At 34.1% G+C, this 18,593-nt stretch overlaps 1 protein-coding gene across 1 annotated transcript in view; it reads right to left on the reverse strand.

Moving 5' to 3' along the window:
* rdgC (retinal degeneration C) overlaps nucleotides 1–15,450 on the reverse strand; it is an 857,557-nt gene extending 842,107 nt beyond the window's left edge. The window contains exon 1 of the mRNA XM_081751765.1: nucleotides 13,707–15,450. Coding sequence (XP_081607891.1) covers nucleotides 13,707–13,902 — 196 coding nt within the window. The 5' untranslated portion in view covers nucleotides 13,903–15,450. The remainder of the gene's footprint in view (nucleotides 1–13,706) is intronic.
* Nucleotides 15,451–18,593: the final 3,143 nt, after the last annotated feature.

An 18,593-nucleotide genomic window follows, 5' to 3' on the forward strand; every position in this document is an offset into this window, starting at 1 on the left:
CGCAAGCGAACAAGTGTTTAATTCCTGAAATACCTGTACTGCTTGCGTTAAACATGCAAGATCAAGACAGAATAATCTCCCACAGGAGAGGGATTACACCTTGAATTGTGTTCTAGTATTTCGCAAGATTGTTATTAATCAGTGCGAAATAGTTGCGAATTCTTCCGACATACGAATCCTTCTAAAGACTAACCTTAAGCTTTATTTTTTTTAAATATATTTTCTTTATTTGATAAAGCCATTTAAGTAGACAACCCACTGTTTTTGCTTTTTATATCTTTCTGTCTTGTTGTTTCAAATTTATGATGGCAGTCATTTGTGACTTGGGTGCAAAACAATTCTATCTGCAAACCATGTGGTCTCTCTGCCTGAAGCATTTAATGCTTCGAGAGAAACCACCAAAGCGTCAAAAATCTCAAGCAAAAAGACAAAACATTCTATCCATGATTGTTCCAGCAGATATCGAACGGGAAATTTGGAAGAATCAGAACCGTGGTTCGCCTGTGATTCGAGGCTCTCAGAAGAATGTTATTAAAGGCAGAGATGAACTGGTTCGAAATATCGTATTCACTCCTAATAGACTACAACGATAAATCCGGACACTGGTTCTTTATTACTGAGCCACATTAAATCATACGCACACTTCGTTTCTATTTGATTCCATTTATTATTTATATTATTTATTTATTTATTTATCTGGTTGCCTGCCAACCAGATATTGACAAACTCATTATTTTATGACATCTGAATATCTTTCTGTATATTTGACAATTATATATTTGTAACTAACTTCTTCTTCGAAATAACCTGGGTTAGTACATATAAAGAAATACTCATTGCCCCAGAAATATAAGTATATACAACGTATCGTTGTATATAATGACGCCCGAACGGAATTTCCCTTTTTTATTCATTAACTTTCATAAAAAGGAAAAGAATTCTGGACCGCTTATATACATATGGATCATTCGAGTTTTCAAGTGCACCTCGTATATAAAAAAAAATACAATTCATATAATTATACATATATAGGGCCTATATCATATTTAATTCTATAACAATATCATTATCATATTTATTTATCATATTTATTTTAAACTTTATTATCATCTTCATATATTTATACGTTTCATCGACGATGAGGCGCATTCGAAATTAGATTAAGAAGTTATTTAAGTCCTTTTTCGGGTCTATTAAATGTTTTTACGAGTTGTTTGATTCCTTTTCGGAGCCATTACATGCTTTGTTACAATCTAATAATTATTTACTTGGGCATCATGAAGAAGGTTTTGAAAAAGATGTATGTGATATTCATATAGTTGTTCTTTGAACACCAAAATGATCAAATATAACATATAATTAAACAAAAGATAAATTGAGATTGAATTATCGATAATAATCAGGACATGACATAAGAATTAACTTCAATATATATTTTTGCATTACGAAAATACTTTCAAATGTATTCCCGTAACATGGAACTCAAATAAAGCGATTATTGTTGCATTTAAAATATATATATAACATGAATAAAGAAATTGTCATCTTAAATACAAATTTAAAGATTCGATGTCTTAAATTAAAACATAGCATTATGCGTTATACATTTCCACAACTCTTAGTTTTATCCTTTTGAAGCAAAATGCTATCTCTTATGTATCATTTACATTAACTTTATAGAATTCAAATAAAGTACGAACAACAAACAAAGTCATAACGTTATTTAAAGCAAAATCAATTGAGTACGGTCCCTTCAGACGACGCAACTCCAATCTAAGTTACATATCCAACAAATTCAGTCATGGTACACTGATAGTCACAAACAGAAACACAGCATTGCACGTTAGTTACTTCCATAGTTCTACGTTTCTTACTTTTCTTATCATAGTTCCTGCCATCTGCGCAACATTTCTGATAAATCGTATTATTTTTGCTACAATTAAGTTGCGTCCTGTTACCGACAAAATTAGGTTCGGATACACAATCATTATCACTAGGATTAGGCTTGGTTACTTTACCGGTAAAATTAGGTTTAGTTCTTCTTCGTTTTAATGGTGACAAGATGTCATGTCTCCTAACATATCTGTACCTCTTCTTTCCATATCGGTACTTTGTCCTTCCACGGGTTTAATTTCTTCTGGGGTTAGGTTCAGCTGTATCACAGGTACACATGTATTTAACATCTTCCTGCACATTGGGATCACTCTTTAATTGCACATGAATACATCTAAGTTGGTTTCGATCAATGTTAGCTTGGCTCATGTTGCCACTATACAGTAACATTGAATGATTTTTAAAATCTCTCACTGTCATGCTTAGATGACCGACATCAAGGCACCGTGTCATGTTCCGTAAGGATATCGTCGGATTGCTCACTATTATCATATTAGTCTTGTCACTAAATGTACAGTCCAACTGATTCAACTCAATCGGGTAGTCAGGAATACACGTCTTCTTCCTGAGTTTCACAAATACTGGATTCAACTTTCTTTTTGCCACATGAGGTACTGTCATGTACATGCCATTAGATGATTCCATTACCATTACTTCATGCTTAAGATTAATATTGAGACATGATAGATACTCAACATGATACTGGGAGTTCAAGTAATCAATAGCATTCACCAGACGAAAACGATTGTACCTTTTCACACTTTGATGCATACCGAAATCATCATTACAACTTGCATCCATGAGGCAACCAAAAGTATGCGACTGAAAGGAAAAGTTGGGATAGTCTGTTCCAATCAACACGGCAGTGTGTTTCCGTGAAGACTTCGCAAATTCTACCCATGTAGATTCGCAGTTTACCTTTTCCTTGGTTTCTATTTTGCCTAAAGATTCAGAGAGTCTCTGCCCTATCTTGCTTATCACCTTATCCATATGTTGTATCTGCAGTTGTAATCCATCATTATGCTGTTGTAGTTGCTCTAGGCGCTTATCAACATGTTGGGCTTGTTGATCCGCCTTTTGATCTAGCTTTTCTAACTGCTGATTCAATTTAGCAAATTGTTCAGTTTGTTGCTGATTCAATTGAGCAAATTGTTCAGTTTGTTGCTGATTCAATTGAGCAAATTGTTCTGCTTGATGTCGGGACATTTCCTTCAAAATTTTCAACATATTGGATGAATCTATTGTTGGGCTGTCCATCGTTTCACCATCTATGTCACTCATTCTGCTCCAATATATAACTCGACCGCTTCTTAAACAAATATAATTGATGTCTGACTCAATTTTGGTCGTTTTTTTTCTTTTTTACTAAACTTAAAAAAAACGCTCCTTCTCAACTCCCGGGTTTCTTGTACCATTTACAACGATACATTCGGACACTGGTTCTTTATTACTGAGCCACACTAAATCATACGCACACTTCGTTTCTATTTGATTCCATTTATTATTTATATTATTTATTTTTTATTTATCTGGTTGCCTGCCAACCAGATATTGACAAACTCATTATTTTATGACATCTGAATATCTTTCTGTATATTTGACAATTATATATTTGTAACTAACTTCTTCTTCGAAATAACCTGGGTTAGTACATATAAAGAAATACTCATTGCCCCAGAAATATAAGTATATACAACGTATCGTTGTAAGACTCATAAATTCTATAAAGGGTATGTAACAAATAAGTTGTATGTTTTAACTTTGGGTTAAATAGACTTAGGATGTTTTAATGTGTTTTAAATAGGCTTTAGTTAGTAAACTGCCAAAATTATAACTTATATGTTCCGTAACAATCAAAGATACTTTTGTAAACTTTACTGCCATTTCTTCCATTCACATATCGTGAATAATGTAGAGTCCACTTACTCACCTGAGAAGGGAAACACCAAAACGTTCAAACTGTATATTTGTCCAAATTTGTCAGTAGTTTCTCACATCGCAATCCGACACTTTAGGCATAATTCTTTGCATAGTTTGCAGTAAAGTGATTCAATAGTTTCTTCGTAAAATACTGTAATCGGGTACTAATATCATGTAAATTTTTCGTGAAGGTTTCCGAGATAATTTTCACATTCAGAGTTTATTGATCAACACCTAGAGATATTGAAATTACCTACTTTTTCCATGGCGATTGCAAAGGTGAGTGTCAATATATACTCACCACTGGTACTGTATTTTATGCATTTTCCTTGACTGATTTCAACCTCAAGCAATAGGCCACATTGGGAAGTCGGTAGAAACAACATGCCAAGCAGAAGCGTCATCTTGGGCTCCAAGGGGACAAATTCCTTCCTTGGTCTGAAACACTTGATACATATAGTTTGATATGTGATGCACCAATGAAAACCGTGAAATCCGTATTCATATCGGAGCGTCTTGCCCTTTCCCGAAGTCAAGCTAAACATGAATCCGCTCTAATGATGCCAAGTTTCATGAAAATTAGATATTTATTTTATTTACTTATTTATTTTTGTTAAACATGCTTTTATAACAAAGTGTGAATTTATCCTCTTCTTGTGGCTAGTTTTGACACCAGGCACTAGTCAACTTTCAAATATATTTTGCTTCAATTTTAAGAAGTTTCAAGCACTTTTCAATCTCTTAAGTTTCAAATAAAATACATGTTGTGTCTAATACATATTGAAATTTTAAGGAAAGTAATTCTGTTTACTCTATGAAGGGTGTAATATTAGCAGTACATCAAAATTACAATGTGATTCTAAATTTTGAATGTGCGGCCTCTTTCACACTATATGCCGTGCAGTGAACGGCGCCGCGCCGTGTGTACAAAAGTCTTGCCGTGAAAGTCGTGCTTTTGTCGTGAACATCACGGCAGCTTTTTTTGCCGGCCAAACTGATTTGTCGTTTTTACTTTACAGACAGTATGGATGATCGTGATAGGTTAGTATATTTGTACTAGTTCTACTTAAAATCTAAAAGACGAAGGCATAGAGGAAGGAAATGGGTTCATCTGTTGCAAACCTCCCTCCAAGTAGCTCTTGTTTCATTCTTGGACTTGTATGAATCGAAAGATATGTCCCACAGTAGGGGCCTTTACTCCACCAAACTAAGTAACGTTTCTATATCTTTCATGAAATTAATTTAAGATAACCAAAATCAACTCCTTCCAGCCCCTTTCAATAAACTAGCAAACAGAATTTTGTCAGGCGCGCTCCGTCTAGTCTGAAAAGAACCAGAAGCGACAATGGTATCAATATGCTGTGTACGGCGCGGCGCCGCGCCGTCTTGAAGGGCGCCGTGATGTTTACGGCGGCCGCACGCGACGAAACGCCGTTGTCGGATAATCTGAAAAGCCTCATATATACTAATGGTAATCAAATAATCACGGCGCCGTGCCAGATGCGGCACGCGGGAAACACCGCGTAGTCTGAAAGAGGGTTAATTGTCAAGCTCTTCAGTCACTCACTAAAGATGTTTATTCGTGCAGTATATATTCCTCCGGATTCAACTGTAACGACATATGAATTATTTTATGAATTTATTGAGAGTAATGTTCCAATAGGAAGCACCGTTCTTGCATAGGGGACTTTAATATAAGTCAAATAACGTGTTCTAATTTTGACCTAATACTTTCAACAAATAAATTTAAAGACTTGAATAACTTTAGGTCCTTGTATGATAATGTCCCATAATGACATTCAAAATAGTAATGGCCGAACCTTAAATTTAGTACTCTCAAATGTTAATGACTTTTCCGTAATAAAAGAGTATTCTCTTGTTGCTAATGAAGACAGGCACCACCCAGCTTTACTTATTTCTTTCCCATTTGAACACCTGCAGAAACATAAGAAAGAAATTAAAGAACCCGGTTTTAATTTTAGAAAAGCAGATTTCTAAAAGATGTACATAGAACTCTCTAAAGTAAACTGGAATTGCTTTTCGCAATCCGATGATGTAAATATAGCATTAACAAACTTTTATCAAATGACTAACAACATATTTTCTGTATGTGTTCCACCCGAAAAACATATCAGCGGAAGTTGTCAATGTTGGTTTACTTATAATATAATTATGAAAATAAAATCCAAGACAGAGCACCATAACAAGTGGAAAAAGGGATCAACAAATATGCTTTACCATCGCGATCAATTTGAGAGACTGCGTAAAGAAATAAAATCTGACGTAAAATTAGCCTACAAAACTTTTATTTTAAACTCAGAATGCTCTATTGAAAAAGACCCAAGCCAGATCTGGAGTTTTATTAAACGCAATACACAGCATTTGTCATCAAGCTCCCTTACATACAATGGTCATGATATCCAACATGTCAATGAAATAGCACAGGCATTTGCACATTATTTCCATTCAGTTTACAACAATGTACTCGCCACATACAACATTGACGCTTTGCTTGCTAATCGAACCGAATGTAATATATTAGACAACTTTCAATTGGACGAAATAAAACTAGAAGAAATAGAAAATGCTATATCAGCGTTGAAACCAAAAGCATCTTGTGGTTCTGATAACATTCCCCGTTTTGTTGTGAAAGGTTACAGTGATGTATTTAGATACCCACTTAGCACTATATTTAATATTTCTATTAGAATAAACACTTTCCCAGATAAATGAAAAAAGTTTAGTCTGTTCATTACCAAAATCTGGAAACAAAAGAGAAATAGAAAATTTCAGGCCAATTGCTATTCTGTCACCCTTTGCAAAAATTCTTGAAAGTATATGCGCGAATTTTAAATCATGTAAAAAGTGTTCTTTCAACTTATCAACACGGTTTCTTACGTAATAGGCCTACTTCGACAAATTTATCAATTTTAACAAATTTTATAGTAACAGAATTAGATAAAGGCGGTCAAGTAGATATCGTTTATACTGATTTTAGCAGGGCATTTGACGTCGTTGATCATGATGTCTTGCTACTAAAAGTAGAATCTCTGAATGTTTCGAAACAAGCAATGAAGTATTTTGTATCATACTTGCATAACCGAAAACAATATGTTTCATACAAAGGATTTGTTACTGAAAAGTTTAATACTCTATCAGGAGTCCCTCAAGGATCTAATCTAGATCTCTTGTTGTTTCTACTTGTTATTAATGGTATTCCTTTGTGTATTAAAACTTCTGAAGTTCTTCTCTTTGCCGACAATCTCAAATTATACTCTAAAGTAAGTTCAATTGATGACGGCGTGAAACTTCAACAGGATCTACCGAGAGCTCAAATGTGATGTGATAAGAATAAATTGATTCTCAATGTATAAAATGTAAATCTGTATCTTCTACGAGGAAAGAAAATGCAATTAATTTTCGTATACAATAAGTGGCACTTCCCTGTCTACCCAAAATACAGTCAAAGATCTAGAAGTTATACTTGACAGCAAATTAATCTTTGCCCAACACATTGACGCGATAACGAGTAGTGTATAAAGAAACCTAGGTTTAATTTATAGGATAGGACCGGATTTATACAAAGAATCAACATTTATAATGTTATATTTTTCGTATGTGAGGTCAAAATTAGAATACTGTTGTATTGTTTGGACACCAAATGTCGCTAGATACACTGATGAAATAGGAAATATACAATTTAAATTCTTAAAAATGCTTGCATACAAGAAAACCGGTTTCTACCCAAAGTATGTCCCCTATGAAGACTTAGTAACGAATTTTAATTTTCAAACATTAGAAAAAAGGATACGGGTTTTTGATTTGTTGTTCTTACATAAATTATTAAACGGTAAAATTAACTGTCCAGAATTAATTTCAGAAGTATTATTACGTGTCCCAATAGGTAAGACTACAACAGCAAACACTGGGACATTCTATTCCAGGAAATAAAGAACTAATATATTACATAAGTCTCCTCTGAGGAGGATGTGTGCTTCATATAACGAAATGATTAGAGTTCATGTAATAGATGTGTTTAGTACGTTAGACAACAAATTCAAAAGAATTGTCAGACAATAAGTTATGTATAATTAGATGACGTATATTTGTGTATGTATATAATGTATGTTTAATAGTGTATGTTAAATAATTATGTATACAACACTATAACTGGGCATTAAGCCTGTTGTATTGTCCTTATGAAATAAATAAAAAAATAAATAACCAACTTTTAAACTACATGACGCAACTCCAACACTCTCCTGACTTGCCCTAACGAAAGTAATAACTATCTTAAAGCTTCTAGTTGTTCTGACTTCCAAAAAGATCCCTCTTAACTAATTGTAATACTGGATTAAAACATATTCTTGTATAAATCGTGTGCCTTTTATGCACTGGTTTAAATCTCAACTTTTGATAACACATTTTGGACCATGACTTTCATGCGGGTAACCATGCATTATTTATAACTGAAACGTTCACGTAGTCTAGTTTTCACCCCACATTCTTTCCATTCTAAGCACTGTGCCTATATGGGTTGCCAGAAAGAAAGCACATATCAAATTTAAAAGCGGATAAATTTTCTGGACGATATGATAAAACAGACACACATAAGTACACCTTGACTGGTAGAAACTCGCTTATGCTCATTTTAGTAAGATATTCAAAGGAATTTATTTGGATTTTGATCTAAAATAATAAACATTACCGAAATTGTTTTGTTTTGAATAACGTGTTTTATTTAAATGTATTTAAACTTCAGAAATTATGTTGAGAACATTATCGAGATGTTTACTTTCTGAAATTTTACTGTGAAGCAGTTTAAAACAAACTTAGTAGGAAATTTCATTAAGGCAATAACATAACTATTGTCCCTTCTGTATGAAAATGCTGATTAATAACATTAGTTCTGGCGTGAGGTGTTATAAACACCCAAACGAAAATATATATTTAAATTTAATTGGTAAAATAATTTCAGTGTTTACTATGTTTTACAGTATAAGTAAAATGAAACACTTTAGCTTACATTAATTTAGATTTCAAATAACTTTCATGGATTTTCATTACATAAAGCAATCAGTGGCAAATAAGATATTATTGAACTGTCACTCTATAGAAACCGTGTTTTCATTTATTATATCTTACAGTGTTAGTAATTATTTGAAGAGAAAAGTCATTAGTTTCTTTTCAATCTTTATCTGTATTTTGACCACTGTAGCGATCATCACTCATTGTAAGTGTGGAAGACATTAAGAGTGTTCATGGATATAAGGCAGAGAAAACACACATTCTATCACGTGTCAATGACCAACATTACTATTCGTGCAGGTTCTTAGCAAACTTCCCCACGTATTAATTAGGTAATAATGTAAAAAGGAACATTGTGACGTTATTCTCTATACAGCATATTAGATGCTTAGATGAGATGTAAATTGAAAGATACTAAATATACCATTCGATTTAATTGAACTTGATCAGTCCGGAGAGCTATGCTGTGTGTTCAGAAATACATTGCATCAATACTAAAGGATTAAAATAAAGTTTTTAATAATTAGATACATAAGAAATCAAACAAACATCCTTATGGCCATTACCATGGCCGACTCCATGTATTTTCGCACAATACAGTTTCATACGGTGCACATTATCGAGCAATTTCGTACGGTCTTCCTTGTCGGATTAATCATTCTACAGATGTGGTGCATTTTCACGAGGTTCACTTGTCAATCACGTGATTCACCCTGAAACCGCTTTCACTATAAGTGGTGGGAGGACAGAACAAATGTCAACTAAGTAAAGAACAGAAAAAGAGCAAACACTAGTTAAAATCAGTCTTGTATGCATTGATGCCAGATAAAATAGAGGGAACATACAACTAACTATTTATATTTCTTAAAATGTGGTCTGTCCAGAAGGATTCTCGAGTGCTGAAAAGCTCGCTGCAATCAATGCATTGCGTGCGATGTTTTCTAATTCAGAGGTTTCCGGCCGCTATTATCATTTTAACCAGAGAATCTGATGGAAGGTTTAGAATTTAGGTCTCGTCGAAGAATACCTCCACAATGAAGATGTACGTCATCATGTTCGTATGTATAGTGCCTTAGCATTAATATCATTAAGCTGGATCGATGAAGGTTGGCTCATTGTCTGGAGGACTGTCCATCTGACCAGAGTTAAACGATTATTTCATTGAGCAATGGCTGGACATTTCAAACATTCAGATGGTCAAGGACACAGAACAAACAATTCAATGGAGGGTTGGAGCAATAAGTTAAACCGCAGAATATCAAACAGTACACCACGTATCTTGAAGCTTGCGAGTATACTAAAGCCAAATGCGACGTTTAATTTTCATGCTTTGCGAGACAGGACTTAAATTGCAATCCGGATAAGCGTAGAAAAATCAACTTACACCCATCTTGACCACAGATTGCAATTAGTCTTGGAGAAGCTAGGAAATGGCGTAGAGTTTTTAAAAAAATGATTGAGCAGCTTGAGCTTATGGATGGGTACTAGTCGAGCTAAAACTCGATTCTAATTTCGAGTCGAGTCAAAGGTAATTTTCTCGAGTCGAGTTCACAGCTGAGTTACTGTTTTTGAGGTGCAGTTTGATAAATAGCTCGCTCGTTCAGCTCCTTTTGAAATCATGGCCTGATTAGAGTGAACAGCGAAAGTCATAATATTTGTAAGCAGTAATGGCGAATAATTTTAGGGGGGACACTGCTCGCATCTCCTCTCGTCTCGATAACGAGACAACAATAGATTTTTATAACGAGGCAGCCTCAAATGTAGTGAGCACTAATATAAGTATATACTGTATTTCTTACTATCAAAGCTCAGACCTGCATGGTAGGACCCGGATAGTGATGTCAATCAGCTCGGCTCGGTTCAACTGAGCGAACAACTCGAGTCGGCTCGGTTCGGATGAGCCACCGATTGGATTCGACTCGGCTCAGGTGAGCCATTGGCTGAGTAGGCTGGGTTGAAACGAGTCCATCGGCTCGGTTTGACTCGGCTGAACTGAGCCGATGGCTCGAGCAGGCTCGGTTAGGGTGAACCATCAGCTCGGTTCCGTTCGGCTCAGGTGAGCCATTGGCAGGGTTCGGCTCAACTGAATCGAGGGCTCGAGCCACTTCGGTTGGATGAGTTGTCATCTCGGTTCACTTCTCGGTTCGGCTTGATAGTGAATGAGCTGTGAGCCGAGCCGCTCGAGCTGTTGACAGCCTTAAACCCGGGCCGAGCAATTTAGAACATGTTTGCCAGGCGCCCTATAATGTTTAAAAATTTTTGGCTCGAGCCCGAATACATGCTCCTCCGGAACTCAAAACGCGGAAACTCGTGATCGATGTCCTTGCCTCCTTGACTTCACGACTACCGAGGTCGGCAGTCAACTAGTTTTTGGTATTCAGATATAAACCTCCTGTCTTTCATATTTATACGCTGTGTTGTAATAATAATAATAATAATAATAATAATAATAATAATAATAATAATAATAATAATAATAATAATAATAATAATAATAAGAAGAAGAAGAAGAAGAAGAAGAATATGAATAATAAGCTATAGCAGTAGTAGTATCATTGACAATTATATAATCATTCTTTGAAACTCGACTCGACTCGAAACTCGACCTGACTTCCGGTCGAGTTGGAGGAAATTTTTCAAGCCGAGTTCTCGAGTCGAGGTCAAAGATATCTGTTTCGAGTCGAGTCGAGTTTCAAAGAAAACTCGCTCGTGCCCATCTCCAAAAGCTGGAATAATGAACTATGAATTGTACAAAATGGATTGACGATGTACAGAAGTGTAAAAATTCCACCTTAACGACGTGTTGTTCGCACAGAAAATAACAAGATGATAACGGTTTTCTTCGAACTGCCTTGAAGTATGAGCTAATGGTTTGTGTTTCACAAATCACAACGTTTAAAAATGCTCTGGGGAGGGCACATTTTTCTTCGATTTTTGAACTTCCTGAGTAAATTCTCTGATATGCTGCTTATTTACTATTTATTTACTTTAATTTGTGATTGTTCTATCTTCTATTCCTAATAATTTTAATTTTTGATTGTTCCTTTTCTGTTCTTATTTATTTTCATTTGTTATTATTTTTGTTTTCATGTACTTCAATTTGCGATAGTTTTTGTTGTTTCTTTTTACTTACTTCAATTTCGTATTGTTTATGTTATTATTATCTCTCCTCTTTTGCTATAATTTTTGTTTGCTCATTTTTGTTCTGTGTCTTGTTCTTAGTTATTTTAATTTCTGGTTATTTTTCTTTGTTATTTTTTTCTGTAAAAGTGAAACATTTCTTAAGCTCTCCTGCTCTAGTATTAATTGCAATTGTTCGTATGTATTTTAACTTGCGTTTGCTCTTTTTCTGTTCTTATTTAGTCGACATTTGTTCTGTGTTCTCCATCCCTTTGTAGTGAAAGTGTTTTCAGGATGAATCAAGTGATTGACAGGAGGATCTTGTGAAAATGCACGACACCTACAGAATATTAATCCGATAAAGGAGACCGTGCAAACTTGCTCGATAATGAATGCGTGTGAAATTGCACCGTGCGAAAATGCATAACACCCCAGGGCCAGCCTTTGGAAACGCAGGACACAATTGTATATATATATATATATATATATATATATATATATATATATATATATATATATATATATATATATATATATATATATAAAGTCTATTACATATTTTTTCTGTAATAAAATGGAAAACAACTAAAATGTATGCATAAAACACGCATGACTTAATAGATCAAACATATGTAATCTAAATTTTAGTATAAAATTACATACATGTAAGCTTACAAATAATTAACAACGTTTGTATATTATTTTTGAAAAGTATATAGTCACAATACTATTTTTTTTAGTGAATTACTGAAAACATATTTTTCTTCAGAAAAAAAACATGATAATGTAAGTTCACTGTTAGAAAAAAAATATTTTTTGAACTTACTTAACATTCATAAATAATAAACTATTTATTTAATCCTCTTAATCCTCTTTTTAATCAGTTATTTTTCTTGCTTTTTTCTCCGTAGTCTTTTAAAATTTTGTATTCGCGGTGATTCCAGTCAGTGAACAAAATTGCCAAACTGCTCAAGCGTTATTGCTGAATTGGTGATCTCAATTAAGGTTTGAGAAGTTTGGACTTGGAATAACTCCTTCCTCCAGATGTCAGAGTCACTGAGATTGTCAAGAAAAGGATATATTGCAATGTTTTTGTGTGTATTTAACACAATGCACATAATTTGAGGGAACATAGATAAATTTAGCAAAAAGGAAAGAAGGGAATGTTTCGGTAAGACATGAAAGTCCTCACACTGACTGATTCACCAATATAAATGCTTATTTTTTTTTCGAAATAACCCAATACAATAGCAATAGTTTATGTATGTGTGTGTGTGTGTGTTCAAAGTAGCATAATTTACACTTGTTGTTGGTTGTGAATTTGTGCTTATTAAAAAAATGAAGGAAAACTAAAAAAGAAGCAAAAGGCAAAGGAATAAAAAATGAGATTGGTACTTCGTTCTATATAGCTAAATTGGTCTTCTAACGTAACTTCTGTCATAGGAATTGGATACTCAAAAATCTAGGGAAAATTTGATTTAAAATGGGAAAATTTTGTGATAGTCGAGGGAAATTTTCTTAAGGAGACCTACGAACACTGATTTGACAACTGAGAGTAGATTATGCTATAGCGCAGGGTCCCTTTAGCTGCGGGGCCCAATTCGAAACAATTGGTCAAATCGTCTTAAATCCAGCTCTAACTGTTCCTGTATAAGATGTTACGAACAAACAAGCATTCTAAATTGTAAAAGAAATAAAATGAAAAGGCATATAATGAAGTAGAGAGTAAAAAATGTTATACTTACATCTCTCTGCTTTGGGCATTGTAAATTCTTCCCGTCTTTTCCCCTTCCCACTGCAAGCGTTCCACGCAGAACACCATGACCATAAACCAGAACTACTTCCACTGCCTTTACTAGATTTGGCCGATCCACCATCACTTCTTGTCGGCGAACCCGAGTTGTCATCTTCGCAACAATGTTTTGAAAACGAAGACCCCATGATAAAAAAAATCAAACACAATTTGTTATTCTTTCACGTTGTTTTAGCCCCGGGTCATCCTTTTTCTCTTTCAGTTCTCTATTATACCTAATACAACATGTAATATCAATGTAGAGAGAGTACTATCACCTAAACTATTTTTCACCACGGTAAAAAAGAAAGTACTGTACGGTCAAATTAAATTCTGCTTCTATCGCAGAATGTTTCGCTCAAAAAATTACTTGATCTTTCTCAAAGAGAAATACATAAAGGCGGAGAGGAACATAAAAATAACGCTATAATACAAATTTACGCTTGCATATAACTTGCTGCCAGAAGCTTCAAAAGCGAAAGAAAGATCTTTCTCTTTTCGCGCTCTTCTTTTCTTTGTCTTAGCCATTTGCATTTTTACTCCCTCTATCGGGGAGGTAATGTAATAATAGAGAAGCGCGAAGATTATTCTCTTTCACCAAAGACATTATTTTTCTTTTGTTTTGATTCTTTTTATTTACGAACAAAAGACTAGAAGAAAAATCAAAAAAGGCAGTCCAAGTTTATCACTATTCTCTTTTCTTTTTTTCTTTCTTTCTTAAGAAAAACGTTAAACTAATGTTAAATTCTTAACCCAGTTCCATAGCCGTAAGGAACAAAGGCAAAATTTTGGAAATGTCTTCATCAAATACAATTTTAGTTAACATTACGTATTATTTTGTTTCTCTTTGTTCCCTTTTTTTGTTTCAAATATATTTTTTCTTCATTTTCTTCTGAGAAAATAAAAGATAAAGGTAATTTTATTTTATTTCTCGAAATGTGAAATAATTTTTTCGAAAAATTCAATTTTAAAATGCATAAAATCTATATTTATTAATGGAAAGTGTGGCTTATCCTCGTTAATTTAAATTCAAAAATTGGACAGGTGATAAATTCAAAGTGAGTAAAACAGTTGTAACTTAATATTTATGCTAATAGTAAAATTTGTTTTAAGTCTTCATAAATTACGATCACTTTAATTTGACAAAAAAAAGTGGTTAAATAAAGTGAGGTGTATATGCAAATGATTGCAGATACTGCAATATGTTATGTAGAATTAAGTATTTGAATAGATTACTTTCACTTTGTAAACAATGATTTGCTACTTTTGTAAAAGATTTCTTCTCTTAATAAAATAATTACGACTGTGTGCCTATTGACGTTTCAAATTTTGATGTCATTTTGAACATCTTTAGTACTTTTTTTTAATGTTTTTGTTAAGAAGGAAAATATTATATGTATGAGTGTGTTTGTATATATCTCTATGGTTGTATTCTAAGCGTGTTTGTGAGACTGTAGTCACACATGGAACAAGTGAAAAAAGAAGACACAAGCTGAGAGCTCTTTTTATTTTCGATATTAAGCAGACAAGTGTCACGCTAATAGCTCCAATCGCACGCAAACTTTTGTATTAGCAATGCACAACACAGAAGGTCCGGACTTGTCGCCACTGAAACAACACACAATCATTTGCTTCTTTCTTTCTTTCCTTCCTTGTTCCCTTCTGCTTTCTTTTGTCTTCTTGTTCTTGTTTCGTGATAATCTGAAAATAAATAGAAAAAAATATTACTATATTTATCCACTTCGTTATGATCCACTGTACTTATCCATTGTACAGGTTAAACACCTTACAATACCTTAGTAGATTATTTGTTGAGCCAATAGGTACTCATAAAATGCAATTTCGTATCGATTCCTACCAAATACAAGACGACTATCTGAAACACTATTATAACATGTCTGAAATACCAATTCTTCGCGCGGAGTGAAGAGGTAAATGGAAAATATAAATGAAAATGTACAATTGAATACTCCTTTTTCCACTCCCTTGGAATGCGTATTTAAAACAAAATGAAATGATAAAACCTCAGGTTGACCGAGTTCAAATATTTATTTCAAGCAGTACAGTTTAAACGTTATTCATTCTGAAAAAATATAAATACCCTTTTGTCCCTTAGGATAGTGGTTCTCAATTTTTTTTTAAGGTTAACGATCCTTTGGGTGAATGTGATTGTCCTGAGCGCCCCCTTTCTACCGTCAACTTAACTCAATCCATCGATGCACAACTTTGAACGTGAGACTTAAGCGAAACAATCTAAGAACCAGGAAAATGCTTTCAATTCTTAAATTAGTCATAAAAAATATATCCCTCAAGTCTGATTTTTAAGAATTGAAGCAGCCTTGAAAGAAAGTTTTGTTTCTATAATTTGTCCCCGAGAAATTCATTTTTTAAATTTATTATATATATATATTTAAAACATACATTTGCCCTACTAACTTTCTGAAAGAAATGAATCAACGAACGTTTCTTTGATCGACTTTTTTTAAAGCTATAATAACCAAGTTCTTAGCTCAGTTAGATATTTTTCATCAATATAAAATAATAATAATAATAATAATAATAATAATAATAATAATAATAATAATAATAATAATAATAATAATAATAATAATAATGTGTTATTATTAATAATTGTAAAAAAAAAGAACTAAACTTTTAAAAACTTGTAAAATGCATAATAGCTTTCGTCCAATAGTAAGAAAAAAGTCTAACAGGTTATGATGAAATTTGAAACGATCCCAAAATAGTCTACGCCCCCCCCATCGCACCTTTTTGTTTCATTGTCCCCTTTGGAAATGAGAACACCACCTGGGGGGGCGTTATCGCCTATGTTGAGAACCACTGCCTTAGTGTACGCATTTCCATGAAAGTATGAGCTCTAATGATAAAAATCCAAATCTACTAACTGTTAATCATGTTCAAATAATGACTCTAAATGATCTCGTGCGATGCAAAATTTTTAAATATAAACTTTGAAACCCTTCCTCCTTGAGATACACATTCTAATAAGTTGATATTGTGAAAACCCAGTTCGACCCAAGTGTTCAGCAACTTTCCCGTTAGTATGAAACAAAAAAGTCCATTTTTAAATGTGGAAGTAAAAATTATGGAAGTTACTCCTCTGCCTTCCTTTAGCAACAGAATTTTCGAAAAAAAAAAAAACAACTTGAATTCGTGTCATATTAGATACTCGTGTTAATAGAAGAAGTTTATATGGCAAGTTTTATCTGCTTAACTTAAGGAGCTTGTGGGTCACTGTCATATATATCTCAAAACATGGCTAGAGACTACAGTGATAAAAAGTTGGCTCTGCTTAACATTGAAAGTCACATTGTTAAAACACAATGTAACTTTGCAATGGGTGTATTTTGTGGGTAAAATTGAAAAATGGAGAGGCTTTCAGGAGCGATTCCTGGAGGATGTTTCTCATACAAAACAACAATTATTTACGCACATTGCATGACCTTCTTGACTGCAGTAAATGTACTATAATAATTAACTGCGACTTTCTAGGTCTTTTCATTGTCAGGAAGCTGACTGATGACTAAAATTGCTTCAATGGTTGTGAACTCTTGTATTGGTCTTTCTCCAATTTGAGACACCATCAGCGCTATGAAAACTGCCTCTTTTCATTCACTTGTAAGGGAATAAGAGACAGCAGAAACAAAACAATGCTTGCTTCTGTGGAGAGAAGCATAACCAAGTGGTCTGTGGAAACCTCTTGTCTATTTGCCATTTTTTAAAAATCAAACTAGACTTTCAAAAGAAAACACCATGAACCAACGTAAGGAAACTTTTGTGTTATGGTGATCTGTTTTACATATCGGCAAAGTAAACATTCCACCCCACCCTTGCAGCACGTAGCCAATTTGAATATAAAGAAATGCACATTGGTTTATTCGAATGTCAACTTGAGTAATGAATCTGCTGGTTATTAAGAGCATTCTGTTTAGTTCTCTTTTGGGTCATTTAATTTTATAAAACTGAGATTTACTTGCAGTGAATAATTTTATGTTTCAATAACAGACACAAAACCTGGCTACACAGCATTGAGCATCACGTGCGCGCACGCGAGCTGTCAGAAAGGACAAGTAGTATCAACTGCAGTATAATATCACGAAACGCAACATCTTTCGGTGACGTAATATCCAGCAATTGGAAACGATCCTATCTCCGTTGATGACAGCCTCTTTTGTTTGTTTACTTGTTTTCATAATCTGAGACATCACCGTCACCATTGTCATAGACTTTAGTCATTATACGATGAACTCGTCATAGGCGAAGGCTCATCCTTAATCTCAATCTATGAATCCGAAACATCGGAAGAAACTTTAAACTGGCCGAAGTACTATCTTCATAATGGTCTCTGGCATATGTTGGGTCTATCAAAGTTACCACTAATGTAACTGCATTCTGCATTATTTGTTTGTTTCATATATAGTTCCATTAACGTTCTGGAAGCTTCTGATTACGCAGATACTCGGTAGAAAATTCTTCAGGCCACTCATTCTGTGTGAGGGGTTGGGGTAGCACATAATATAAAAGATCCCAGGCCGCTTCCTTCCTCACTTGCCCGGGTATTCTGATGGCTGGGGGGCGTCATCCCTCACACGTGATGGGCTTATGCCATGAATTCCAGTAATGCTCATGTTCGGGCCATTCTGCCCTCTGTTTGTTTCACAAAATTAAGAAGAAAAGAAGACTTATGTTTTTTCAGTATTTGAGCCTATTGTCGGCATTTCCAAAACTTGGAACAAAATATATGTTTTATGTAGTGTCAGTTTTGCTGGAGAGATGTCTCTGCAGTTCAATATGGTTTCTATTTGTAGTATATTACTCT

The sequence above is a fragment of the Thermobia domestica genome, chromosome 3 (assembly GCF_964235325.1).
Source record: "Thermobia domestica chromosome 3, izTheDome1.hap1.1, whole genome shotgun sequence".
Classification (NCBI taxonomy): domain Eukaryota; kingdom Metazoa; phylum Arthropoda; class Insecta; order Zygentoma; family Lepismatidae; genus Thermobia; species Thermobia domestica.